At 38.9% G+C, this 27,057-nt stretch overlaps 1 protein-coding gene across 7 annotated transcripts in view; it reads left to right on the forward strand.

The window, feature by feature from the left end:
• The window catches only part of CPEB3 (cytoplasmic polyadenylation element binding protein 3), a 239,308-nt gene that overhangs the window by 105,220 nt on the left and 107,031 nt on the right, over nucleotides 1-27,057 (forward strand). For 4 of the 7 annotated variants that reach the window (XM_012454773.2, XM_012454772.3, XM_012454770.2 and 1 more), the window contains one exon: nucleotides 21,434-21,457. The exons of the other annotated variants lie outside the window; for them this stretch is intronic. In XM_012454773.2, the coding sequence (XP_012310196.2) occupies nucleotides 21,434-21,457 (24 nt within the window). The remainder of the gene's footprint in view (nucleotides 1-21,433; nucleotides 21,458-27,057) is intronic. 7 annotated transcript variants of the gene reach the window in all.

Raw genomic sequence — 27,057 nt, forward strand, 5'->3', positions numbered from 1 at the left:
CTTTGGATCCTACAGGCCTTTCCCAGTTATTAAATATCTTGTAATGTTGGCACTTTAAAAAGTGTCACACACTGCTGTTTGGAATATATTAATAAAATGATATAGCCACACTGGAAAACAATTTGACAGTTTCTTGCAAAGTTAAACATACAACTATCATATAATGCAGGAGTTCTCCTGGAAATTTACTGAAGAGGAAAAATGAAAATGTATGTCCACACAAAGACATATATGTGAATATTCAAAGCAGCATTGTTCTTAATAGCCAAGAATTGTAAATAAACCAATGTCCCTCAACTGAAGAATGGATAAACAGATCATGGTACATCCATACGATGGAATACTATTTGACAAATGAATAGGAATGAACCATTAATACTTGTGGCAACATAAATGACTGTCAAAATAATTATGCTAAGTTAAAAAGCTAGACAAAATAATACATAATAGATGATCCTATTAATATAAAATTCTAGAAAATGTAAACTAATTTACTGTGACAAAATACAACAGCTTCAAGAAGGAATTTTTGTAGTAATGTTGTCTTCTCTTTTGAGAGGACCAAGTGAAGGGTTAGATCTTGAAGAAGTCATATGTAATGATGGCATCTAGTTGAGCAAGTTTCTGAATCTCTTTAAACCTTTGTTTGAACGTTGATAAGTGGGTAGTTATGATATTCACTCTATCTCATTGTTTTTGTGAGATTCAGATGAAGTAAGGCACAGGTACAAATAAGATATTTATTATTACTGCTACATTTGGGCAGTGAGGAGTATAGTCTTACTCAGAGAAGATACTGCCAGGGAGTTGGAATTTCTTTTTTTTTTTTTAAGATAGTAGCTTTGTAATATAACAGAGATTCAATATTGTTTAAAAGTTTTCATGTCATTTCTTTTCTGAGATCTTTGAGGTTGTAATTAGAGTCTGTCCAAGTTAGAAGGAGATAAGAACTCTGAAGTACCACTTCCCCTCTGACAAGGAAGGATGATTGTTTACCCTCACTCTTCCATATCAAAGTATATAACTTTGCAAAATTGAAGATTTCTGGAATAAAACCTAGGTAGTTTGAAGTCTTAAACTTTTGATATCTTTCTTTCTTTTTCTTTTTTTTTTCACTCTGTAACCCAGGCTGGAGTGCAGTGGCGTAATGTCGGGTCACTGCAACCTCCGCCTCCTGCGTCCCAGTTCAAGCAATTCTCCTGCCTCAGCCTCTCAAGTAGCTGGGATTACAGGAACACGCTACCCTGCCCAGCTAATTTTTGTATTTTTAGTAGAGCTGGGTTTCACCATGTTGACCAGGCTGGTCTTGAACTCCTGACCTCATGACCCCCTGCCTTGGCCTCCCAAAGTGCTGAGATTTAGGGGTGAGCCACCATGCCTGGCTTCTTTTTTTTTTTCTATAGCTCATGAATTGGTATATAAAAATGTTGATATCTTAAGCCAAAAAAAGACACCTCTTCAGAAGCTCTGAGGTAGTTGATTGTTAAACAATGTATACATAGCGATATACCAGGAAACTTGGAACTTTAGGTTATTCTGTCTTCCACATTTTTCCTCTTATTAATGCCTTGAAAATATTTTTTTTAATTTTTTTTTTTTTTTTAATAGAGATGGGGTTTCACCATGTTGGCAGGCTGGTCTTGAACTCCTGACCTCAGGTGATCCACGCACCTTGGCCTCCCAAAGTGCTGGGATTACAGGCATAAGCCACTGCACCTGACTGCCTTGAAAATATTTTAGAAGGTTTCGCTTGTGTTTCTATTTGAGCTGAGGGCTGCCAGTGCATTTGTTGAATCAAAAGAGGCAATGTGAAAGGGCATTGACATGAACATTTGTGTTGGGCAGAGACTTCTCTGTGGCTGGCAGAGCCTCCTCTTCCCCCTCCCTTTATCCTCTGCTGGGAGTGAACTCCTTAGGGAGAGGCTCAGCTGAGAGGAAGTGGCAGAGAGGGAGCTGAGCACATGATGCTAGAATTCCAAATGGAATTTTCCAAAATTTGAATAACGCATTGTTATTTCTGTTCACCGTGAGTGGATGTCAGTAAATAATTTATTGGTAACATAAAAAAGTGTTGTAAAGGAATTATCTTGAGATTCTCAGATTAAAGACATTTTGTCTGGAATTTTGAACTTTTTGAAGACAAAATTCAGTCTTTCTGTTTCTATCTGAACAGGTTTAGAAGCAAAACTAATATATAGTTGTGCTATGAACACATTGTAAAGGATGGCTAATTTAAAAATGAAAAAATTGGAGGGATAAGTAAACTTTCATGACTTACAGGTACTCAGATTTCAAACCATTCTAGTTGGATTCTGCACATGAACATGGTTAAGGGACCTAAGAGATTGTTTTGTTTTGACCTTCTAATTTTACAGATTAGGAAGCTGAGATTCAAAAGCCTATGGGAATTGGCCCTGGTGATATGGAACCAGGAGCAGAACCAGCTGCTTCTTGGTTGAGGGCGGTAACTTTTGCTTTAGATACTTAATTGTTAAGAGTGGTTACACCATCATCATCATTATTATTACTACTGCTACTACTACTATTACCTTAACACAACCATGCAAATTCAGTGTCTTTGGGAAAATAGTTTTTCTATTATTATTAGTCACCTTGTTTATGCTTTGAATCCTTAGTAAACTCTCTTTTCCTGAAAAATAGAATAGTAAACCTTGTTTACATGACCTGATATTGAATATTGTCAATATGTGAAGTCTGAAATGTTCTTCACTGACTTTATTGTATTTTGGAAGAAGTTCTTTGTATTGACAGTATTGGGTTGTTCTAACCCAATAATGAAGATACAGAAAACTGAAAATTTACTTACTTTTCCCTGTGGACTTCCCTGTTTTCTCCAATTGTGTAGGCAGTGGAAACTGAACTTCACATTTATAGCACTCACCCCACTTGTAATTAACTATTTAGTGTTGGTGTTTTTCTTTAATGTGTATGCTTCAAGAGGGCAGAGACTAGCTTTTATTCACAGTTGGTCCCTAGCTTCAAGTACAATGCCTGGCCTGTTGAATAGGCACTCAATATGGGTGATCAGAAGAGAGGGAAGGAGGGTGGGAAGATATCTCAGTGTGACTGTGAAAAGCACAGTGTAGCAGTCTTAGAGAATATCCAGTCCACCTTAATTTCTTCCTAAAAGATGTGCTTTAATCCTTCCTTTTGAAAGATGGTTGTAATACATATGGATCTAGCAGTGCACAGTTTATGAAGTGGTCTCATAGACCTCTGCGCTTTTTTAATGCTTACTATGGTTTGCCAGAACATGGAAAAAATCCACTTTTCTTGAGCACCAATTTTACCCCAGGACTATTCTCTTATTTGAACAAAACATGGCCGTATGATAGAGTAGTGTGTTTCAGCTTTTAGGTTCAGGGGGTACATGTGCAGGTTCGTTACATGGGTAAATTGCATGTCAGCAAGTTGATAATGTTATACAGCCAGCAAATAGGTGTATAAGGCTTAGACACACAGATTATTCTGCCAACCACTCCCTAATCCAGTGTGATTTTTACTCTTTTGGATTTTCCCAAAAGGTAACTTGGGTTTCATTTAATGAATGAAACCTATTCTATTTCCTTTATGACAAATAAATAATACTTTATTGATTGTGGAGAGTCAGTATACTTCCATGATCAGTTTTACTTTCAGAACATAGTTCCCCTCAATAGCAGCAGGAATTTTAAGCACACTTTCACTCAGGGCTCTAGTATATGCAGAATGAAGTCTGAACACAGGAAGTACAAATCGTTCCTAGGTAAACTTAAGTAGATGAAACTTTGCCTTCTTTTCTTTATTACCCTCCACACACATACACTTTTGTTATCTAAAGTTTATTTTTTCAGCTGAATATAGTGGAAACAGTGCAGTTTAGTGTAGGGAGACAGACAGATCTGAGGTGTTTTTTGTTTGTTTGTTTTTTTGAGATGGTATTTTACTCTTGTTGCCCAGGCTGGAGGGCAATGGCGCAATCTCCGCTCACCACAACCTCTGCCTCCTGGGTTCAAGCGATTTTCTTGCCTCAGCCTCCCAAGTAGTTGGAATTACAGGCATGTGCCACTGTGCCTGGCTAATTTTGTATTTTTAGTAGAGATGGGGTTTCTCCATGTTGATCAGGCTGGTCTCAAACTCCCGACCTCAGGTGATCCGCCTGCCTCGGCCTCCCAAATTGCTGGGATTACAGGCATGAGCCACCGCATCTGGCCAGATCTGAGTTTAAACCCTGAATCCATCACTTACTTGCTGTGTGACCTTGTGGCAAGTTACCTGTGTCTTTTATTTTTTATTTTTTGGCTTTTTAAATTTTTTGTAGAAACAAGGTCTTGTTATATTGCCCAGGTTGGTGTTGAACTCCTAGGCTCAAAGGATCCTCCTGCCTTTGCCTCTCAAAGTGCTGGGATTACAGGTATGAGCTACTGCACTGAGCCTTTGTCTTTTATTTTAAATGGACTCTTTAACCTCTCTTTACAAATGATAAGGTTAAGTGTGTAGCGCTCCTACTACCAAATCTGGCAAGAAATACACACCAAGGTCGGGTACAGTGGCTCACACCTGTACTTCCCAGCACTTTGGGAGGTTGAGGTGGGTGGATCACCTGAGGTCAGGAGTTCAAGACCAGCCTGGCCACCATGGTGAAACCTCATCTCTAGTAAAAATACAAAAATTATGATTATGAAGTTGAAGTCATAAAAGAAAAGACAAAAAAGAAACTAAAAAATAAAAAATACAAAAATTAATCAGGCACGGTGGTGCATGCCTGTAATCCCAGCTAGTTGGGAGGCTGAGGCAGGAGAATTGCTTGAACCCAGGAGGCGAAGGTTGCAGTGAGCCAGGATCACGCCACTATGCTCCAGTCTGGGCAATAGAATGAGACTCTGTCTGGAAGGAAAAAAAAGAAGTACACGTCAAACAAATGTTAGTCTTTGTTTCTTCCCTATTCTACCTCCTCTTCCTTTGTTTCCTTTTGGGTTTGCACTAATTCTCAATCCCAGCTATACAATCAAAACAGGAGCCAAAATAGAAAACACCCATGTCTGGGCCCTATTCAGAGATTGTAATTTCATTGGTCTAGGGTGACATCTGGTTGGGGTTTGAGGGTGGGCAAGGTGTATGGGAAGAACCAGAATTAGATGTGTGTCTATCTTTATTTGAGGATGAAAGAATCAAGTAGTATAGGGATTATGCTCTGCATATCCTAGTATTCTTTCTTTTCCCTCAAGACTTTGTCTGCTTTTATTTTTCCCTGAAGTTTTCCCAAGTTCAGGTCAGAAGAGGAAGGTATTTTTGAAGGGTTAGGGCAGGGCTGATGTGAATGAGCAGCTTCTCCATGCTACTGTAGCCCTTCCCAAATTCCCAGGTCAATTCCTTTATGTAACTTTCTTCTCTGAAGGAACTCTCCTTCCCACATGAATGGAGCCTTGTTGATAGAGAGGAGACAACACTACCAAGAGGTCCAGGCTTTGGTTCAGCTTAGGCTCCTGAACACACCAACACCTATTTTGTTCATCTTCTCTTCTCTCTGTGTCATTCTTTATATTATTTGGGAATTCAGAAATGTAGAACTAGCAAGTGTTGGCTGTTCTGAACAGTGTAGGAATTGAGTCTTTATGTAAAATTATAGAAATCTCATGAGATTTTTGGCATAGTGGTTCAGAGAAAGATGGTGTGTCAAAAACAGATGCCAGACGTTTGAGTGTGTACCACCGTAGTAAGCAATTTCAGAGCTGATTGGACAGCTCCGTCAGTATAAAATACAAAATACTCTGTTATATGATCATAATCCTTAGAACTTTCTTTTCGTTCTTTTTCTTCCTCCTTCCTTCCCTCTGTTTCTCCCTCCTTCCCTTCCTTTCATTCTCCATCTTTCTCTTTCTTTCTTCCTTCTTTTCTCTCTCTTTCTTTCATCCGTTATTGTTTCATTAAGCAATATGCTACTGAAATAAAAGTAAGGTGGTAATTAATTACTCTTAGTGGAATGCTATCAGGCCACAAGTATGACGTGCATAAACATCACCCGATGTAAGTGGGTATGGATGCCCACTCTCTCCAGTAAGGTATAGTAGTATTATGCAGAGGGATTCTTTACCTAGGTTTGTTTCCAGAGACATCTTGTCTGATATTTATGTTTTCAATTATTTTTTTCTGTTTTGATGAGGAATTTAGGAAATGAACTTGGAAATTCTAGAGTGATTACTTTGATAACATCTTATATATTGAGAAGTCGTATTAGTAACTTATATGTTAAATGTAATTCAGAAAGTAAATTAGTACTAAGTATGTGGGGACACTGAAAGCTGGTATAGTAAAGCCTTGAGCTTGCATTTTATACAAATGGGAAGAATAATAATAGACAGAAATGGACAGTGGGGACTAGGGGTTTCCTAGGGAGAGTGGAGACTAGATGTCAAAATATGCAGGTATCAAGATTTTTATACTCTCTGAATAGGTGCTTACTTGTAGTGAATTACTGGAAGAGTAGGTTGGATTCGGATTACTGGAATGTATGGGTCTGCTCTGTGGAATAGTCAGAATGAGGATCTGAAAGATGGTTGCGGCCAAATGATGAAGGGCTTTGGATGCTTCATGAGAAGCTTGGACACTCTAGTATTGTCTTATTGGAAATTAGATTTATCCAAAGGAGAATATTCAGGCTGATATGGAATATAGAAAATGATTTCTTATGAAGAATATTGAATTCACTGTAAAAAAGAGAAAACCAAAAGGAGCTAAAGTAATGGGCCCCAAATAAAAGTGGGATTAGGCTGGAGTCTGTGGGTAAGAATAACAGACAGGTGGGTGTAAAAAAGAACTTTGTGGGGGGGCGGGCAAAAAAAAAAAAGAACTTTGTAACCAACAAAAATGGTCCTACCATGGAGTATAGATCTTTGATTTTCTAGTTGTGTTCTATCAAATGCCAACATCCAAGGAGGCACCTTAAGTGCCACTGTGGGAGGATACCCAACATTTGGGGCCACGGGTCCTTGCCATGCTTGAACTTGAATAGCCTTGCTTTAATACATTGTCTTTATTGGAGGAGAAAGGGCTCTGCTACTGTATTAGTCCATTGTCACACTGCTATAAAGAACTGCCTGAGGCCAGGTGTGGTGGCTCACGCCTGTAATCCCAGCACTTTGGGAGGCCAGGGTAGGTGGATCACCTGAGGTCAGGAGTTCAAGACCAGTCTGGCCAATATGGTGAAACCCCTTCTCTACTAAAAATACAAAAATTCTTGCTTATAGTCATTATTGGAAATGATATATTTAAGTAAAATTTTAAAAAATACAAAAATTCACTGGGCATGGTGGCGGGCACCTGTAATCCCAGCTACTTGGGAGACTGGGACAGGGGAATCACTTGAACCCGGGAGGCAGAGGTTGTGGCGAGCTGAGATTGTGCCGTCGCAATCCAGCCCAGGCAACAAGAGCAAAACTCCATCTCAAAAAAAAGAACTGCCTGAGACTAATTTATAAAGGAAAGAGGTTTAATTGACTCACAGTTCTGCATGGCTGAGGAGGCCTCAGGAACTTATGATCTTGGCAGAAGGGGAAGCAAAAACATACTTCTTCACATGGCAGCAGGAGAGAGAAGTGCCAATCAAAGTAGGGAAAGCCACTTGTAAAACCATCAGATCTTGCGAGAACTCACTTCACTATCACGAGAACAGCAGCATAGGGGTAATTGCTCCCATGATTTAGTTACCTCCGACTGACACATGGGGACTCTGGGAACTACAATTCAAGATGAGATTTGGGTGGGGACACAGCCAAACCATATCACCTATTTAGAAAAAAGTTTGAAACACACACACTAGAAATAGGATGAAGAGGCTTGAAGCAAACCTCCTTATTCTTTTATCCCATACTTTTTACCTCATACTATCTTTATTAAGGTATTCTAGCAGAACCGGGTAAAACAGCTTTCTATTAGTTACAGAAATAATTCCTGTTTTGCTTAAGATACCTGTGGGTTTCTCTGTAAGATATTGAAAGCAGTGAAACAGAATGTTGCAGAAGTTTAGTTGCTTAGAATGCAGGATATAGTTTCTTATGTTCCTAATAACAACTTAATTTTCTGACCAATCCACAAAAATATCTATAGGCATATATCATTTTATTGTGCTTCACTTTATCATGTTTCATGGAATTGTGTTTTTTACAAATTGCAAATTTGTGTCAATAGTTGTGCTGTTTTTCTAATAGCATATGCTCACTTTTTGTCTGTATATCACATTTTGTTAATTCTCACAATATTTCAACCTTTTTCATTATTACTATATCTGTTATGGTGATTTGTGATTAGTGATCTTTTTTTTAAATTTATTTATTTATTATTATTATTTTTTTAAAGATGGGGTTTCACCATGATGGCCAGGCTGGTCTTGAACTCCTGACCTCAGGTGATCCACCCACCTCGGCCTTCCAAAATGCTAGGATTACAGGCGTGAGCCACCACGCCTGGCCAGTTAGTGATCTTTGATGTTATTATTTTATTTATTTATTTTTTGAAACGGAGTCTTACTCTGTCTGCCCAGGCTGGAGTGCAATGGTGCAATCTCTGCTTACTGCAACCTCTGCCTACCAGGTTCAAGCAATTCTCTTGTCTCAGCCTCCTAAGTAGCTGGGACTACAGGTGTACACCCCCCACACCTGGCTAATTTTTGTATTTTTTAGTAGAGACAGGGTTTCACTATGTTGGCCAGAATGGTCTCAAACTCCTGATCTCAGGTGATCCACCCGCCTTGGCGTCCCAAAGTGCTGGGATTACAGGTGGGAGCCACTGCACCTGGCTTGATGTACTTGGGATGTACTTGATGCTACTTGGGATGCCATGAACTGCGCTTGAAGGAGATACAAACTTAATTGATAAATGTGTTCTGTCTGCCCCACCAGCTGGCCATCCTACTGTCTCTCTCTCTCTCCTCAGGCCTTCCCATTTTCTGAGACACAACATTGAAATTAGGCCAATCAATAACCCTAAAATGGCCTCTAAGTATTCAAGTGAAAGGAAGAGTCGCACATCTCTCACTTTAGGTAAATAACTAAATATGGTTAAGCTTAGTGAGGAAGGCGTGTTGAAAGCTGAGACAGGTTGAAAGCTAGCCCTCCTGTGCCAGTTAACCAAGTTGTGAATGCAAATGGAAAAGTTTCTGAAGGAAATTAAAAGTGTTATTCCAGTAAACACACTAATGGTAAGAAAGCGAAGTAGTCTTATTGCTGCTATGGAGAAAGTCTGAATAAAAGATCAAACCAGCCCCAACATTCTCTTATGCCAAAGCCTAATTCAGATCAAGGCCCTAATTCTTGTCTATTCTATGAAGGCTAAAAGAGGTTAGGAAGCTGTAGAAGAAAAGCTAGAACCTGACAAATGTTGATTCATGAGGTTTAAGGGAAAAAGCCATCTCTATAACATAAAAGTGCAAGGTGAAGCAGCAAGTGCTGATGGATAAGCTGCAGCAAGTAACTTACCCAGATTTAATTAAGATAGTTGGTGAAGGTGACTACCCTAAACAGCAGATTTTCTGTATAGGCGAGACAGCCTTCTATTGGAAGAAGATTCCATCTAGGGCTTTCATAGCAAGAGAGAAGTCAATGTGTGACTTCAAAGGATAAGCTGACTGTCTTGTTAGGGGCTAATACAGCTGGTGACTGAGTTTAAGCCAATGCTTATTGACCATTCTGAAAATCCTAAGGCCCTTAAGAATTATACTAAATCTACTTTGCCTGTTCTCCATAAATGGAACAATACAGCCTGTAGGATAACACATCTGTTTAACAGCATGGTTTACGGAATATTTAAAAACCACTGTTGAGACCTACTGCTCAGAAAAAAATATTCCTTTCAAAATATTACTGTTCATTGACAGTGCACCTGAAGGATATGTACCAGAGATTAATGTTGTTTTCATGACTGCTAACACATCCATTCTGCAGCCTGTGGATCAAGTTATAATTTATACTTTCAAGCCATCTTGTTTAAGAAATACATTTTGGGCTGGGCACGGTGGCTCACGCCTGTAATCCCAACACTTTGGAAGGCCGAGGCAAGGCAGATCACAAGGTCAGGAGTTCGAGGCCAGCCTGACCAATATGGACTCCACCTTAAGAAACCACTTTCTGGCTGGTGGACCAAACCCTGTCTCTACTAAAAATACAAACATTTAGCCGGGTGTGGTGGTGCATTCCTGTAATCTCTGCTACTCGGGAGGCTGAGGCAGGAGAACTGCTTGAGCCTGGGAGGTGGAGGTTATGGTGAGCTGAGATTGTGCCACTGCACTCCAGCCTTGGCAACAAGAGTGAAACTCCATCTCAAAAAAAAAAAAGAAAAAAAGAAAGAAAGAAGTACATTTTGTAGGCCAGGTGTGGTGGCTCACGCCTGTAATCCCAATACTTTGGGAGGCTGAGGCTGGCAAATCACTTGAGGTCGGAAGTTTGAGATCAGCCTGGTAAACATGGTGAAACCCCATCCCTAGTAAAAATACAGATATTAGCTGGGCATGGTGGTGCACACCTGTAATCCCAGCTACTTGGGAGGCTGAGGCAGAAAAATCACTTGAACCTGGGAGGCGAAAGTTGCAGTGAGCTGAGATCAGGCCACTGCACTCCAGCCTGGACAACAAAGTGAGACTCTGTCTCAAAAAAAAAGAAAAAAGAAAACGAAATACATTTTGTAAAGCAATAGTTGCCATAGATTGTGCTTCCTCTGATGAACTTGGGCAGAGTCTAAAACCTTATAGACAGGATTCTTTATTTTAGATGCCACTTAGAAATTTTGTGATTCATGGGAGGAGGTCAGAATATCAACATTAAAAGGAATTTGAAGAAGTCTGTTCCATTCCTCATGGACAGTTTTGAGGGGTTCAAAACATCAGTAGAGAAAGTCACTGCAGATACAGTGTAAATAGCAAGAGACCTAGAAGTGGAGTCTAAAGATGTGACGGAGTTGTTATAATCTCACGATGAAATGTGATGGATAAAAAATTGCTTCTTACTTACAAGCAAAGAAAGTGGTTTCCTTTTTTCTTTTCTTTTCTTTTTTTTTTGAGACAGAGTTTTGCTCTTGTTGCCCAGGCTGGAGTGCAGTGGTGCAATCTTGGCTCATTGCAACCTCTGCCTCCCAGGTTCAAGCAATTCTCCTGCGTCAGCCTCCTGAGTAACTGGGATTACAGGCACATGCCACCATGCCCAACTAATTTTTTGTATTTTTAGTAGAGACAGGGTTTCGTCATGTTGGCCAGGCTGGTCTCAAACTCCTGAGCTCAGGTGATCCACCTGCCTCAGCCTTCCAAAGTGTAGGGTTTACAGGCATGAGCCACCACACCTGGCCAGAAAGTGGTTTCTTAAGGTGGAGTCTACTTGATAAAGATGCTGTGAATATTGTTGAAATGACAGCAAAGGATTTACAATATTACATACATTTAGTTGATAAAGATGTTGCAGGGTTTGAAAAGATTGAATCCAGTTTTGAAAGATATTCTATTATGGGTAAAATGCTGTCAAACATTGCATGTTATAGAGAAATCTTTCGTGAAAAGAGTCAGTCGATGTGGCGAACTTCACTGATCTTTTTATTTTATTTTTATTTTTATTTATTTATTTATTTTTTGAGACAGTTTCGCTCTTGTTACCCAGGCTGGAGTGCAATGGCGCGATCTCGGCTCACCGCAACTTCCGCCTCCTGGGTTCAGGCAATTCTCCTGCCTCGGCCTCCTGAGTAGGTGGGATTACAGGCACACGCCACCGTGCCCAGCTAATTTTTTGTATTTTTAGTAGAGACGGAGTTTCACCATGTTAACCAGGATGGTCTCGATCTCTTGACCTCGTGATCCACCTGCCTCGGCCTCCCAAAGTGCTGGGATTACAGGCGTGAGCCACCGCACCCGGCTGATCTCTTTTTTTAAAATATTGCCTCAGCCACCCCAGCCTTTAGCAACCACTGCTCTGATCAGTTAGCAGCAATCCACATGGAGGGAAGGCCTTCCACCAGCAAAAGAAGAAAAGAAAAAAGTGACAACTCGCTGAATTCTTAGATGATCATTAAGATTTTTAGTAATAAAGTAATTTTTATTTTTATTTTTTAATTTTTTTTGAAACAGAGTCCTGCTGTGTCATCCAGACTGGAGTGCAGTAGCATGATCATGGCTCACCGTAGCATTGAGATCCTGGCCTCAAACAGTCCTCCTACCTCAGCCTCTTAAGTAGCTGGGGTTACAGGTGTGAGCCACTGTGCTGGGCAACAATAAAGTCTTTTTTAAATTAAGGGATATACATTTTTTTTTTTTTAAGATGGAGTCTTGCTCTGTCTCCCAGGCTGGAGTGCAGTGGCACGATCTCAGCTCACTGAAAGCTCCACTTCCCAGGTTCAAGCAATTCTTGTGCTTCAGCCTCCTAAGTAGCTGGGTCTACAGGTGCCAGCCACTGTGCCTGTCTAAGTTCTTTGCATTTTTAGTAGAGACAGGGTTTCACCATTTTGGTCAGACTGGTCTCAAACTCCTGACCTCATGAGATCCACCCGCCTCAGCCTCCCAAAGTGCTATGATTACAGATGTGAGCCACCGCACCCAGCCTACATTGTTTGTTTTAAGATGTAATGCTAGTGTGCACTTAATAGACTGCAGTATAATGTAAACATAACTTTTTACACACTAGGAAATAAAAAATTGTGTGACTCGCTTTACTGTGATGTTTGCTTTATGACAGTTGTTTGGAGCCCAGAGCCTGTAATATCTCTGAGGTATCTCTGTATTTTAATTCATAAAATAACAGTTATAAGTGTAATAATTAGTAGAAAACAATAATGTGTTAGGAATAATGAAATAAAAGAAAATTGGAGTGGGAAGTTTATTAAATTTTGGATTGTGTTTCTGAAAAACAGGATAATGGAAGTTGTGGAAATTCTGAAGAGAATTTCTCTGTACTTTCAAGGTCTTTACAGATTTGAAATACTGATTGTTCAATCTTAGTGGATAAGAGTGAGAGTTTTTCAAATGTTTACCAACTGGTGAATGGATGAATTGTGGTATGTCCATTCTATGAAATGCTACTCAGCAGTAAAAAGAAACAAAACACTTATGCATATAACAACTTGGATTAATCTCAAAAACATGCTAAGTGAAGGAAGTCAAACATATTGGTTTCATTAATATGAAATCATAGAAAAGGCAAACAAAACTATGGTAAGAAGGGAGATCAGTGCTTGCCAGGAGCCATGGGTTACGGGAAAAAAGCAAAAGCACACAAAGAAATCTTCAAAGGTGTTGAACTGTCCTATCTTGATTATAATGATGGTGGTTATATGTCTGTATATAATTATCAAAATTAATCAGATTGTATACTTGAAGTAGATAAATTTTATTGACTGTAAATAATATCTTGACTTAAAGTAGGTGCTTTAGAGCCAGACTAAACCTGGGTTCAATCCCAGCTCTGCTGCTTAGTAGCTGCATAACTCTGGGCCAGTCATCTTCTCTGGCCCTGGGTTTGCCCATCTGGAAATGTATATAATGATAGCTGCCTTGGGAATTAGAAGACATATTAAGTACTTAGCATATGCCTGGAATATGATAAATTAGCAGTAGATTATTACGTTATTTTACTTTATGATATTTTCCTTTATAAAATATCTCAGTAATGCTACTATTTTGCTTATCAGTCATTAGTATTACTTTTTAGGTTTGCAAATATAAGGGAAAGAAGATTTTTCTGAGAAGAATGTGAAAGAGTGAAAGAGAAGGGAAGGAAGGAGTTTTAAGACATCCAAATACTTAATATGTGTAAAGCAAAATAAAAATAAAAACACTTAATGTAAATGTAGCAGATGAAAATATATCCTTTCCCTTCAAGCATCTTTTTTTTTTTTATTGCGTTTTAGGTTTTGGGGTACATGTGAAGAACATGCAAGATTGTTGCTTAGGTGCATACATGGCAGTGTGATTTGCCACCTTCCTCCCCTTTACCCAAGCATCTTTTTTACCTGCTGCTTTCATGTTGTTCATGGAGAAATTGACCTTTTCAATTATAACTTGCCTAGTTTGAGAAATGCTATCAAACATTGGGTTAAAAGTATCTTATCTGCCATTATAAGACAAAAATATAGGAGGAGGATTTAGAGACAAACCCTATAACTCCTGCTGTTTAAGAATTTACAGTCTAACGAGGAAAAGGCGGGACAATTTTGATTCAAGCTTTAAGATCTTAACCCATCTTAAGTGAACTTTTTTTTATGACTGATACTCCATGGGAAGCTGAAAGGGAGCATTAGATGTTTAAATAATTTTATGATGCCTACTGAAATGGTGATTCAAAAAGTAAGTTGCAAGATGTTTCTTAACTGATTTTATTACAAGGAAAGTAATAATTTGTCCTTATAGTGACCTTTTCTTTCTTTTTTTTTTTTTTTTTTTGAGACAGAGTTTCATTCTTGTTGCCCAGGCTGGAATAAATACAATGGTACAATCTCGGCTCACTGCAACCTCTGCCTCCCGGGTTAAAACGATTCTCCTGCCGAAGCCTTCCAAGTAGCTGGGATTACAGGCATATGCCACTATACCCAGCTAATTTTGTATTTTTAGTAGAGATGGGATTTCTCCATGTTGGTCAGGCTTGTCTCAAACACTTGACCTCAGGTGATCCATACACCTCAGCTTCTCAAAATGCTGGGATTACAGGCATGAGCCACTGCGCCTGGCCTCTCCTACAGTGACTTTTAATAGTCTTGACAAAAACTTCCATGTCCATTAATGAAATGTTATACTAAAGCCTTTGGATCTTCATTCTTTTTTCATCAGGCACAGGGGCTCTGCCTGTTTTGAAAACACATTGTGTGCTGCTTTGATCCACAATAGAATGAATATCTATCTATCTGTCTCTACCTACCTACCTACACCTCTGTCTCTCCCTCCCTCCTTCTCATTCCCTCCCTCTCTTCCTTACCCTCTTCTTTTTTTCTTGCTTTCTCATTTTTCGAGCCTATATCGTGGAATCTATGTATGATGTTACCTTGCTTCAAGAGACTTCCTCAAATTCAGATGAATCCATGTAACAAGAGTTCGTTTAGATTTAAACACCAGATCACGTTTGGCAATTTCTTACAAAATTAAACATATTCTTACTATGCATTTCAGCAGTTGCGCTTCTTTTTTTTTTTTTTTTTTTTTTTGAGACGGAGTTTTGCTCTTGTTACCCAGACTGGAGTGCAATGGCGCGATCTCGGCTCACCGCAACCTCCGCCTCCTGGGTTCAGGCAATTCTCCTGCCTCAGCCTCCTGAGTAGCTGGGATTACAGGCACGCGCCACCGTGCCCAGCTAATTTTTTGTATTTTTAGTAGAGACGGGGTTTCACCATGTTGACCAGGATGGTCTCGATCTCTTGACCTCGTGATCCACCCGCCTCGGCCTCCCAAAGTGCTGGGATTACAGACGTGAGCCACCGCGCCCGGCCGCACTTGCGCTTCTTGATATTTACCCAGAGAAGTTGAAAACATATATCCACATAAAAACTTGCACATGGATGTTCAGAGCAGCTTTATTCATAATTACTAAAACTTGGAAGCAACCAAAATGTAAATAAGTTGTGGTACATCCAGATAATGGAATGTTATTCAGCACTATAAACAAATGACCTATGAAGCCATGAAAAGACCTGGAGGAACCTTAAATGCATATTACTAAGTGAAAGAAGACAATCTAAAAAGGTTTCATATGATTCCAACTATATGACGTTCTGGAAAAGGCAAAACTATGGAGACAGTAAAAAGATCAGTCATTGCCAGATGTTAAGTGGGAGGGAGGAATGAAGAGATGGAGCACAGGGGATTTTTAAGGCAGTGAAATTCTTCTATATGATACTGTAACAGTGGATGCATGTTACACATTTGTCAGAACACATGGAATGTACACCAAGAGTGAACCCTAATGTAAACTGTAGACTTTGGATGATAATGACGTGTCAGCATAGGTTCATCAGTTTTAACAAATGTACTACTCTGGAGGGAGATGTTGATAATTGGGGAAGCTATGCAAGTGTGGGGTCTAGAGGGCATGTACGACATCTCTGGGCCTTCCTCTCCATTTTGCTGTGAACCAAAAAGACTCTAAAAATATAAAGTCTTTAAAAAACAAAGCAGAGTCTAACATGCCCTTCCCTTGGGTAGTCACATGTGTAAGAGTGTAGCCATTAAAACTCAGTGTAGACCAAGTCATAAGTAATAACAGATGATCTATTTTAGTGTTGCCTCATATGCCCAACAAAGTACGATACCATTAACATGAGAGTGCTGTTCACAGTGTGCTTGTCACTGACCCTACAAATCCACTTTTGGAATAATTCTTGTATTTTCCCCTGTAAAATACATGTACCTTTTAATTTTTATTCTGATGGATTGAAAATAAGTATTTTTTTCAATTTTTAATTATTCAGGTTTATGATTTAAAAGCTACAAAAATGTTAGTGCTGTGGATTTTCTGCACTATTTTTATAACCAGTGAACTAATCTAAAATATTTGTAATGTTTTGTTTTTAACTATATATTCAAATACAAACAGCACACGAACCATAAATACATAGGTTTAATAAATATATTGCTCAATGTAGTATCACAAATTGAGCACACCCTTGTAACTGGTACCTGGATTAAGACCAAAACATGACTAACACCTCAAACTACACGCCTAGGGTCTGCTCTGCTTACTCTCTCTAGCCAAGGGTAACACTACTCTGACTTCAAAAATTAGAGGTAATTTGTATGGGCTCTAAATTGCTGAATATATATGAAACAGTCAAAGAATTCTATCTCTTAAAAAAAAGAAAAAAATTCTATCTTCAAGCCTGGTAATAGTTGATAATTGAGAAGTAAAGTTCTTGGAGGAAGTAGATAGATATTCGAAAGAATATTGTATTTTGTTATATCTGGTAAGCATAGATAGGATATTAGAAAGTTGAAATAAGTCACATTACTCCATTTTAAAAAATATGTAATCAGCCAGGTACGCTTGTAATCCTAGCACTTTGGGAAGCCAAAGCGAGCAGATCACGAGGTCAGGAGTTTGAGACCAGCCTGGCCAATATGGTGAAACCAAGTCTTTACTAAAAATACAAAAATTAGCCGGTGCGGTGGTACGCGCCTGTAGTCCCAGCGACTTGGGAGGCTGAGGCAGAAGAATCACTTGATCCTGGGAGTCAGAGGTTGCAGTGAGCCAAGATGGCACCACTGGACTCCAGCCTGCGTGATACAGCGAGACTCCATTTCAAAAAAAAAAAAAATGTGGAATGATTTTGTGCTGACTGCTATAGGTTTATATATTCAACATTCTTTCTTGTTCAGAGTTTCTAGGGGAAACCAGAAACCCCTATTTTTGTACTCCCATGTTTCCTTGGTGTTCATTTCATTGTCTGTCTATAAGGAAGAGTTTGACTCTAATTAGACTGTTTACAAATGGCCCTCATATGAGCAACTTGATCAAATGTTAAACCATTAACAGAGTTGGCCTATATTTTAAAGGCCATCAAGGCATATATTACTCCCGTTCATGATTGTGCACTCAGCTAACAAACTGTGTTTGTTGAGTACCAACTTGGTATAGAGCATTCTTCCAAGTATATTAAAGGGTATTAAAAGGAGTACAAGATATGGACCTTGCCCCCTAGTGAGGTGTTTGTGTGAACTGTGGAGCCAGACTGCTTGATTCAAGTTCCAAATTCATTGCTCCCTAGCTGTGTGATTTTGGACAAGATATTTACCTTTTTGTGTTGCGTTTTCCTCATCTGAAAAAAGAATTAAGGATATGTCATAAAGTTGTGGGGTGTATTAAATGATACTAATACATGTGAAGCATTTTGAACTGTTCCCCACACATAGGAAGCATTCATTAGGTTTTAGCTGCTATGATAATTACTGTAACAGGACCAAGGTAGTATGTAATAAATTCCACAGTGAATGATAAAAACAAATCTAAGCTGTTAGGCAAGGTGGCTCACACCTGTAATCCCAACACTTTGGGAGGCCGAGGTGGGTGGATCACCTGAGGTCAGAAGTTTGAGACCAGCCTGGCCAACATGGTGAAAACATGTCTTTACTAAAAATACGAAGAATTAGCTGGGCAAGGTCGTGGGCAACTGTAATCCCAGCTACTCGGGAGGCTGAGGCAGGAGAATCCCTTGAACGCTGGAGGCAGAAGTTGCAGTGAGCCGAGATCGCACCACTGTACTCTAGCAGGGGCAACAATGGCGAAATTCCATCTAAAAAAAAAAAAAAAAAAAAAAACAGATCTAAGCATCTCAGATCCGTACTTGATATTGGCTCCCTATTCCATATACCATCCTGTCTCTCTGTTATCAGATTCCCCAGCCATCATGAACCAATTTATAGTCCCAGCACTTTGGGAGGCCAAGGTGGGCAGATCCCTTGAAGTCCAGGAGACCAGCTTGGGTGACATGGTGAAACCCTGTCTTTACAAAATATACAGAAATTATCTGGGTGTAGTGATCCCAGCTGCTCAGGAGGCTGAGGTGAGAGAATCACTTGAGCCCAGGAGGTCGTGGTTGTAGTGAGCAGAGATCATGCCACTGCACTCCAGTCTCTGTGCCAGAGTGAGACCCCATCTCAAAAAAGCAAACCAACAAACAAAACTCCCAGGTAGGTCTTTTGTAACTCTTCCTTTCTCTCCGGTTCAACATGCTCCCCTCCACCCCTATGCCTGTCTAGATCTATTAACCTCATCTATGTTACTTGAATGTTTAGTGGTTGAAGACTTGTGTGAACAACATTCTCATTTATCCTCTAGGGGTGTTAATGTCCAGTGAATCATTTGTACCTTAGTATTGCAGTCAGATCTGTCTTCATTAGATATGTGGTCAGAAATCAGATATAATGGGAAAAAAAAATATTGCTTGAGAGAGAAATATATAATTTTAAAATGTGGGGTATTTCCTTTCTCAGTAGAGATTTTTCATTGGGGTGTCAGGCAGCGTAACATCATTGAGGATGGGAAGAAGGGACAAAGGGACAAGTCATGGGATGTCAAAATTTATTTCATCTCTTTTTAAGTATTAATCCATCTAATTATGGATGAAGCAAATTTGGGGGAGGGGTCAAGCTAGGAGGCTACCTACAATTTATTACACTTTTTGTAAGAAGAGGAATTCTGGGTTCCAAATAATAAACAGTATAAAAGTCCCTTAAATTGTTTTTAGAATGCATCTGCTCTTGTAAATGATATAAACAGAAATAACAATGTAAGTTCAGAAGAGATTTTTTTTGACTGGGCGTGGTGGTTCACCCCTGTAATCCCAGCACTTTGGGAGGCCAAGGTCGGGGGATCACTTGAGGTCAGGAATTCGAGACTAGCCTGGCCAACATGACAAAACCCCATCTCTACTAAAAATACAAAAATTAGCCAGGTGTCGTGGCAGGCGCCTGTAATTCCAACTACTCAGGAGGCTGAGGCAGGAGAATCACTTGGTCCTAGGAGGTAGAGGTTGCAGTGAGCCGAGATCATGCCACTGCACTCCAGCCTGGGTGACAGAGCGAGGCTACATCTCAAAAAAAAAAAAAAAAAAAAAAACCAGATTTTTTTCATTGAGGGTTGTGGTACAGGGGAGTGAAGGAAAAAATAGAGCTTGAGCTGGATAATTCTTTCTAATATTCGAATAGTGGGAAAGTGAAGAGGTTAAAGATGTGGAGTGAGGGCAAGTCTGATGCCTGAGGAAAAGTAGAAAATAACAGAAGATGAGATTGGCTTAGTCATATTTCAACTATCCAGCTAAAAAGTCTGAATTATTTTCCTATGGAAGAAATCGGTGTTTTGTTGTTGTTGTTGTTGTTGTTGTTTTGAGACAGAGTCTCACTCTGTCATCCAGGCTGGAGCGTAGTAGCACGATCTCGGCTAACTGCAATTTCCATCTCCCAGGTTCAAGCAATTCTTCTGCCTCAGCCTCCCCAGTAGTTGGGACTATAGGTGCTTCCCATCACACCTGGCTAATTTTTGTATTTTTAGTAGAGACAGCGTTTTACCATGTTGGCCAGGCTGGTCTGAAACTCCACTCCTGACCTCAGGTGATCCACCCACCTCAGCTTCCCAAAGTGCTGGAATTACAAGCATAAGCCACCGCACCCGGCCAGAAATCATTTTATTTAATGCTTACTATCTTACACTGTAAATATAACCCAAAATTATCTTTCTTTTTCAGTATAAGCTACTTGTGTGACATTTCACGCTTTTATTTATTTATTTACTTACTTATTTTGAGACAGTCTTGCTTTGTTGCCCAGGCTGGAGGTCAGTGGTGTGATCTCAGCTCACTGCAACCTCCGCCCCCCAGGTTCAAGTGATTCTCCTGTCTCAGCCTCCCGAGTAGCTGGGATTACAGGCATGGGCTATCATGCCTGGCTATTTTTTTTGTATTTTTAGTAGAGATGGGGTTTTGCCATGTTGGCCAGGCTGGTCTGAAGCTCCTGACCTCAAACCATCCTCCTGCCTTGGCCTCCCAAAGTGCTGGATTACAAGTGTGAGCCACCACACCTGGCCTGTCACACTTTTAAAAAATGGATTAAGCTCTAAATCATTTTTAAAAATAGAACCTGAGGTTTCAAATTTGAGAAACTTTCTACTCTAAAAATCATTTTACATGATAGGATCTTTTAGTGATACATGATACCACAGTCTAGCTCTATTAAACATTGTAACAGTACATTCTGTAGGCCTAGAGTTTTGAAGAGGAAGAAAACCTTTAAAGCACTGTATTATTAAGCATGGCCTGAGGGGGACCCAATGCCTTAATCTCATTTTACTTTTGCAATTCATTTTATAGATGAAAAAGATATTACATTCCCCCATCTGTAATATTGAATGGAAAGTAAATGGAGACAATAAGAGAAGCTTTACTGAAAATTTTATAGAAACACATTCTGTAAAGTAACACCTAATTGTATATAAAATTTCTATACATTTTTCAGGGGAATCTTTGAAGAGAGTGTGTGTGTGTGTGTTTGGGGGGAATGTGTGTGTCCTAAGAAATTCAGTGACCACTGCATGGTATAGCTTTTAGTTATTTAGAACGAATAATTTTTTTTCTTATCTGGTGGCAAGATAAAGTACAAATGAAGATTTATAAAGTAGTTTTAAAATACTTTAATATAGTTAATAGGCTCCAATATAAATCCTCATAAGACTTCTGAAACATCCATTGTATCTTTTCCAGTGGCTGCCCCATCCAGTTAAATTTCTTTTTAATATTGTGATTTAGTTTGTATTTCATAAGGTTTTTTTTTAAAAAATATATAGTGTTTGTAGTCAAGTTGAACAGTATCTTCATATCAATTAAATAATTCCAAGAATACATAAAAAAGCTTTGTGTGAATATATATTTTTTAATTTCTAAATTCACCATTTTGATACAAATACCCATGGTTTTCTTCTATGTTTACATGCAGCCAGGAGCTATGGGCGGAGACGAGGTAAATTTTTTTTTTTAATGAGATCTTTTGCTTGCCAAATTGTGAGTAAATATGAGTGTGTTTATGTGTGTGTGTATTTATACCTGTGTGTGTGTAAACCAATAATTATTATATGGTGTGATGTTCTAGCTTAATTATTTTAGCAAAATATCATTTTTATTACAATTACTTTTTGTTGTTAGTTGGTAATTTTTTCTTTTAATTCTAAAAAAGATATGGCAAAGACTTTCTACTTAGAAGATTTTTGTTGTATGGCTTATTGTGAATAAAGATGAGGAAATAAAGGCCAAGCATATATGTGTTTCTGTCCTGTATTCATTGTGTTCTTTTCATACAACTTAGAAGGCAGAACTTGGGTTTTGAAAGGCAATTCTTGATCTTATTAGGTTGGCTGGTGAATTTTTTTCTGTTATGTCCAGAGGCAGATTTACTCCGAAGGTAAATAAAGCTTAAGCTTCAGGGCCTCTTACTTGCTTGGACCCATTCCAAAGTCTACCTAATTTTTGTGTTCCTTTTTTTTTTTAAACAGAGTTTCACTCTTGTTACCCACCAGGCTAAAGTGCAATGGTGCCGTCTTGGCTCACCACAACCTCTGCCTCCTAGGTTCAAGCTATTCTCCTGCCTCTGTCTCCCAAGTAGCAGGGATTATGGGCATGTGCCACCGCCCCTGGCTAATTTTGTATTTTTAGTAGAGATGGGGTTTCTCCATGTTGGTCATGCTGATCTCAAACTCCCGACCTCAAGTGATCCACCACCCCGGTCTCCCAAAGTGCTAGGATTACAGGCATGAGCCACCGTGCCCGGCTGTGTTCTTTTTCTTAAAGAGGGATCCCGAAATAAGCTTTGGTCCCCATAAAACCTTCATTCTCAAAAAAAGAAAAAAGAAAAGAAAAAAAGAAAACCTTCATTCTCTCCTGGTACACCCAAACAAAACAATACAACTTTCATTTGTGTAATGCTGTAACTGTTCTAAAGCATTTCCCATATCTGTAGTTTTTCAAATAATTTTGCGAAGTAGCTAGGAGAAGCTGGATGTAGTGAAAAGCATATGGGACTTAGGGTCAGACATGTAGGTTGTAATCATTGCCTTATCATTTAGATTTGCTATGCTCATCTGTAAATTATGAGGTAATCAAACCAGTCTTGTCCTACTTATTAGTGGAGTTCTAGTTAAAAAAAAAAAAAAAAAGGAAATGAAAACCTATCCATGTAAATTAAAAATATTCCACAAATATAAGTTACTTTCATGCTTATTTGCAGAACTGAGGGAAAAGAAGTAATTTACTTGCTGTGTGACCAAGTTAAAGCCAGAGTCAAGATCAGAATCTGTGTCTTTTGGCTCCTTATCTGCTAATGTTTACCATTCATCAGCTGTCTCTGACTTTGTAGTTGAGTTATAAAGAGAAAATAATGATGCTAAACTCATAGTATTTTGTTATTTAAAAAAATTAAAAATATTATCTGCCTATGCTTACCCAACCAATGCTTTCATCATTTATTCCATAGCAAATGTTTGTTGAATGAGTGAATATTGGCAGAACCTAATATGTATGTATGGTGAATCATATAGTTGCTTTTGCTTTTCATCATCATCCAGTGGAAAAAATTTGTGTAAATGATTAATTTCTATCTGTGGAAATGAATATCATTAAATGTTATGGCCTTATTTTAAAAAGTTAAAGCCTAGAAATGATGTTATTAAGAAATATTTTGTACCATACCTTTTTCATGTTGCTAGAAAAATGATCACTGTCAGGAAAGAATAGGAAATGGACTATTTTATATAGAAAATAGATACCATCTGGAGAATAGACAGCAGGGACTCGCTTTTCCTCTTCTAACATACTAATCAGTCACCAAATCTTGTCAAGATTTTCCCTCTAGTTTTGTCAGGCCTTGTCCTTCTCATTTCTACTATTTTTATTTCTCCTGTTCCATTTCTACAGCTTCATCTTTCTGAAGTACCACTTTGACTGTGTCACCCCCATTCTCAATTCAGGGTCCCCATGATCTGGCCTCTGCCTCTTTCACCAACCTCATTATCTTCATTTTTCCCGCATCATCTTTCCCTGACCAGTCTCTTTGCTTTCCCACTCTCTGGCCATACAGGTCACTCTTCCTCTCACCTACTTATCTAAGGTCTATCCTTATTTTACTAGTTCAAACCTTACCTCTGATTCTGCTGTCTTGCATTCTTTCTGTCTTTTCTGAATGCCCTGATTCTTCAGCTGGGGTAAGTTCTTTGAGTACAGTTGTCTCTAGGTACCTAACACTGGATCCTATGTATACTTAGCCCTTATTAAGTGATTATTGATAAGGATTAATTTGAAACAACACCATACATTTATGCAGAGCACAGTTTGGCATCTTATTTTTTTAAGTTATTTTTTATAAATAATAACATATTAATACTATATATCAAGAATATAAAGTCACCTGTAGTTTCTAAGCTTCTGAAATAAAATACTCTTCCTTTTTTCATGTTACTTTCTCCATATCTATTTGTAAAGTTGACTTTATTATTCTCAGAAGTCACGATATTAGTATGAGGTGCTTCACTAAATATTTCCTAGAATGGCTCGGTCCCTGCTCTTGTTCTGCAGTTTGATAGTTGTAGATGAAGAAGAAAATGATGAGGGGGTGGGGGAGGGAAGAAAGAGAGGAAGAAAGAGAGAGAGAAGTGCAAATGCTAAAAGACTGAATGTTGGCTTTCTGAAACTTAAAAAAGAACAGACAAAATATTTTGTCCATGCTTTCAATAAGTCTTTCATTCGCAAAGCTGAAAAAGAAGTCATCTTTCTAAAATGTAATGATATAACCATATGGGATAAAGCATATCTAGATCACATATCTAGAACTCTTATTCTCTGAGATGTATTCATTTGAACCAACTCTGCATGGTATACATCTGATGAACTGGCAGCCTTCCTTATGCTCATTTATTCATGTGATCAGGGATTAAATCAATGCTTGATCCCTTTTCTCTAATTTACATTTAGACTTTCTCAAAAAGCCTAAAAATTAAGCCTGCTGATATATGTTACCTCCCTCTACCTATGAATAAGAATAGAACTGGAGCTATAAATCATGTGTGTTACATTAACATGTTAGTAAATTTTTTTCTTTTTTCTTTTTCTTTTTTTTTTTTTTCTTTACAGACAGAGTCTCACTCTGTTGCCCAGGCTGGAGTGCAGTGGCATAATCTTGGCTCACTGAAACCTCTGCCTCATGGGTTCAAGTGATTCTCCTGCCTCAGCCTCCCAAGCAGCTGAGACTACAAGCATGCATTGCCATACCTGGCTAATTTTTGTATTTTTAGTAGACATGGGGTTTCACCATGTTGGCTAGGCTGGTCTTGAACTCCTGGTCTCAAGCCATCCACCCATCTCCCGAAGTGCTGGGATTATAGGCATGAGCCACCATGCCTGGCCACATTGGTAAATTTTCTAGGAGCAGAAATAAAGTAAATATAATATATGTGAATTTTTGAGTTCTGTTAGCACAAATTTGGCAGTGGACTTTTACACCTCTCCTGATAAGTGTGGAAAAGTTTCCTGGGATAAGTAGCATTTCAGGACCTATTTGGATAATGGAATAGGAATGGGAAGCAAGACTTACTAGTATGTTTCTCCTTAGAAGGAAGTTTAAAGATGAGATTGCCATGACCAGATGCTTGGAGTATATATCTCTGAGTGTATCCTGTGGGGCCAGCTGGAGAGAAGAAGCTGGCAGTAAGACGGTCTATGCTGCCTGAATGAATGTTTTTGAAACAGAGGGTGAAAATCCTGGACACAGTCAGGCTTTAGAAAGAGGGTTTTATGATAAAAGTAATGAAAGCAGGAGATAACTTGAATATCAGCACAAGGCTTGGATGGGGGTATTGAAGGTAGACTCTGCAAACCAAGTACTTCTAGTAATATTGTTGAAGCAGTAATAATAAGAAATGAGAAGAATTAGATGTGAAAGAATAAGATTTGAAAATAAATATCAATTACATATAGAGTTTTAAAATGCCCAATTATATTTCCCATTTATATCCATTTTTATTTTGTTCCAGTAGACAAACCTCAATTTTATTTGTGGAATAAGACTCACACCAAAGAATCTTGCCATTGTTGTTTGGGAGCATTCTGCCTTTGATAAGCTTTAATATGTGTTGTCCTAACAACTGCAACCCCTGTTAGAAACTAGTCTATCAGCTAATATCATTTAAGATTTTTGCCTACACATTTAATATATACTGTGTTTTTCATTTCACATGAGAATGACTTTTTATGGTCTCCATGAAACCCTTGTCCATAAGTAGACATGTTGGCTATGCCAGTATTTTTGATGTTTAACAGAATTTCCTAGTTATAGAGCAGTAAGGAGAATATGAAAGGTCTTTTTGACAATGCAAATGTGAAAATATAACTAGTCTACCAGGTAGTGTCATTTAAGGTTTTTGCCTACACGTTTAATATATACTGTGCTTTTCATTTCACATGAGTATGAGTTTTTATGGTCTCCATGAAACTCTTGTCCATAAGTAGACATGTTGGCTATGCCAGTATTTTTGTTTTTGTTTTTGTTTTTTGAGATGGAGTCTTGCTCCATCACCCAGGCTTGAGTACAGTGGCGCGATCTCTGCTCACTGCAACCTCCACCTCCCAAGTTCAAGCGATTCTCCTGCCTCAGCCCCCTGAGTAGCTGGGATACAGATACGTACCACTGTGCCCTGCTAGTTTTTGTATTTTTAGTATTGATGGGGTTTCTCCATGTTGGCCAGGCTGGTCTCAAACTCCTGACCCCAGGCGATCCACCTGCCTTGGCGTCCCAAAGTGCTGGGATTATAGGCATGAGCCACTATGCCTGGCCCATACCAGTATTTTTTATGTTTAACAGAATTTCCTAGTTATAGAGCAGTAAGGAGAATGTAAAAGGCCATTTTAACAGTGCAAATGATAAAATAAAAAATGATTAGAGTTACTGTTATAAATGTACTCCTGCATATATTTAGTTCATAAAAATATATGTATATTAATGGGTTACTTAATTGATAACAAAAGTTCTAAAGTCCAACCAAACAAACTTGTATGCTGAGTTGAAGTTGAGTACTTCTTTGTGTGTGTGTGTGTGTGTGTGTGTGTGTGTGTGAAGTTGAGTATTTCTTTTTTCTTTTTTGAGATGGAGTCTTGCTCTGTCACCCGTGCTGGAGTGCAGTGGTGTGATCTCATGTCACTGCAACCTCTGACTCCCGGGTTCAAGTGATTCTCCAGCCTTAGCCTCCCGAGTAGCTGGGACTACAGGTGTGTGCCACTGTGTCTGACTAATTTTTTTGTGTGTATTTTTAGTAAGATGGGGTTTCACCATGTTGGTCAGGCTGGTCTTGAACTCCTGACCTCAGGCGATCTGCCCACCTCAGCCTCCCAAAGTGCTGAGATTACAGGAGTGAGCCATCGTGCCAGGCCCAAAGTTGAGTATTTCTGTCAAAAGCCTGCTCAAGGGAAGAGAGATTACCTTTTCTAGTGAGACCATGGTAAAAGCATGCCATCCTGCTAATTCAAACCCAGTTGTATGAGCTTGCTTCTTTAAAGGTATGGATGATTCTGGAATAAAAC

This window comes from Aotus nancymaae, unplaced genomic scaffold (genome assembly GCF_030222135.1).
Source record: "Aotus nancymaae isolate 86718 unplaced genomic scaffold, 86718_ANA_hifiasm-v0.15.2.pri h1tg000010l, whole genome shotgun sequence".
NCBI classification, from domain to species: Eukaryota; Metazoa; Chordata; class Mammalia; order Primates; family Aotidae; genus Aotus; species Aotus nancymaae.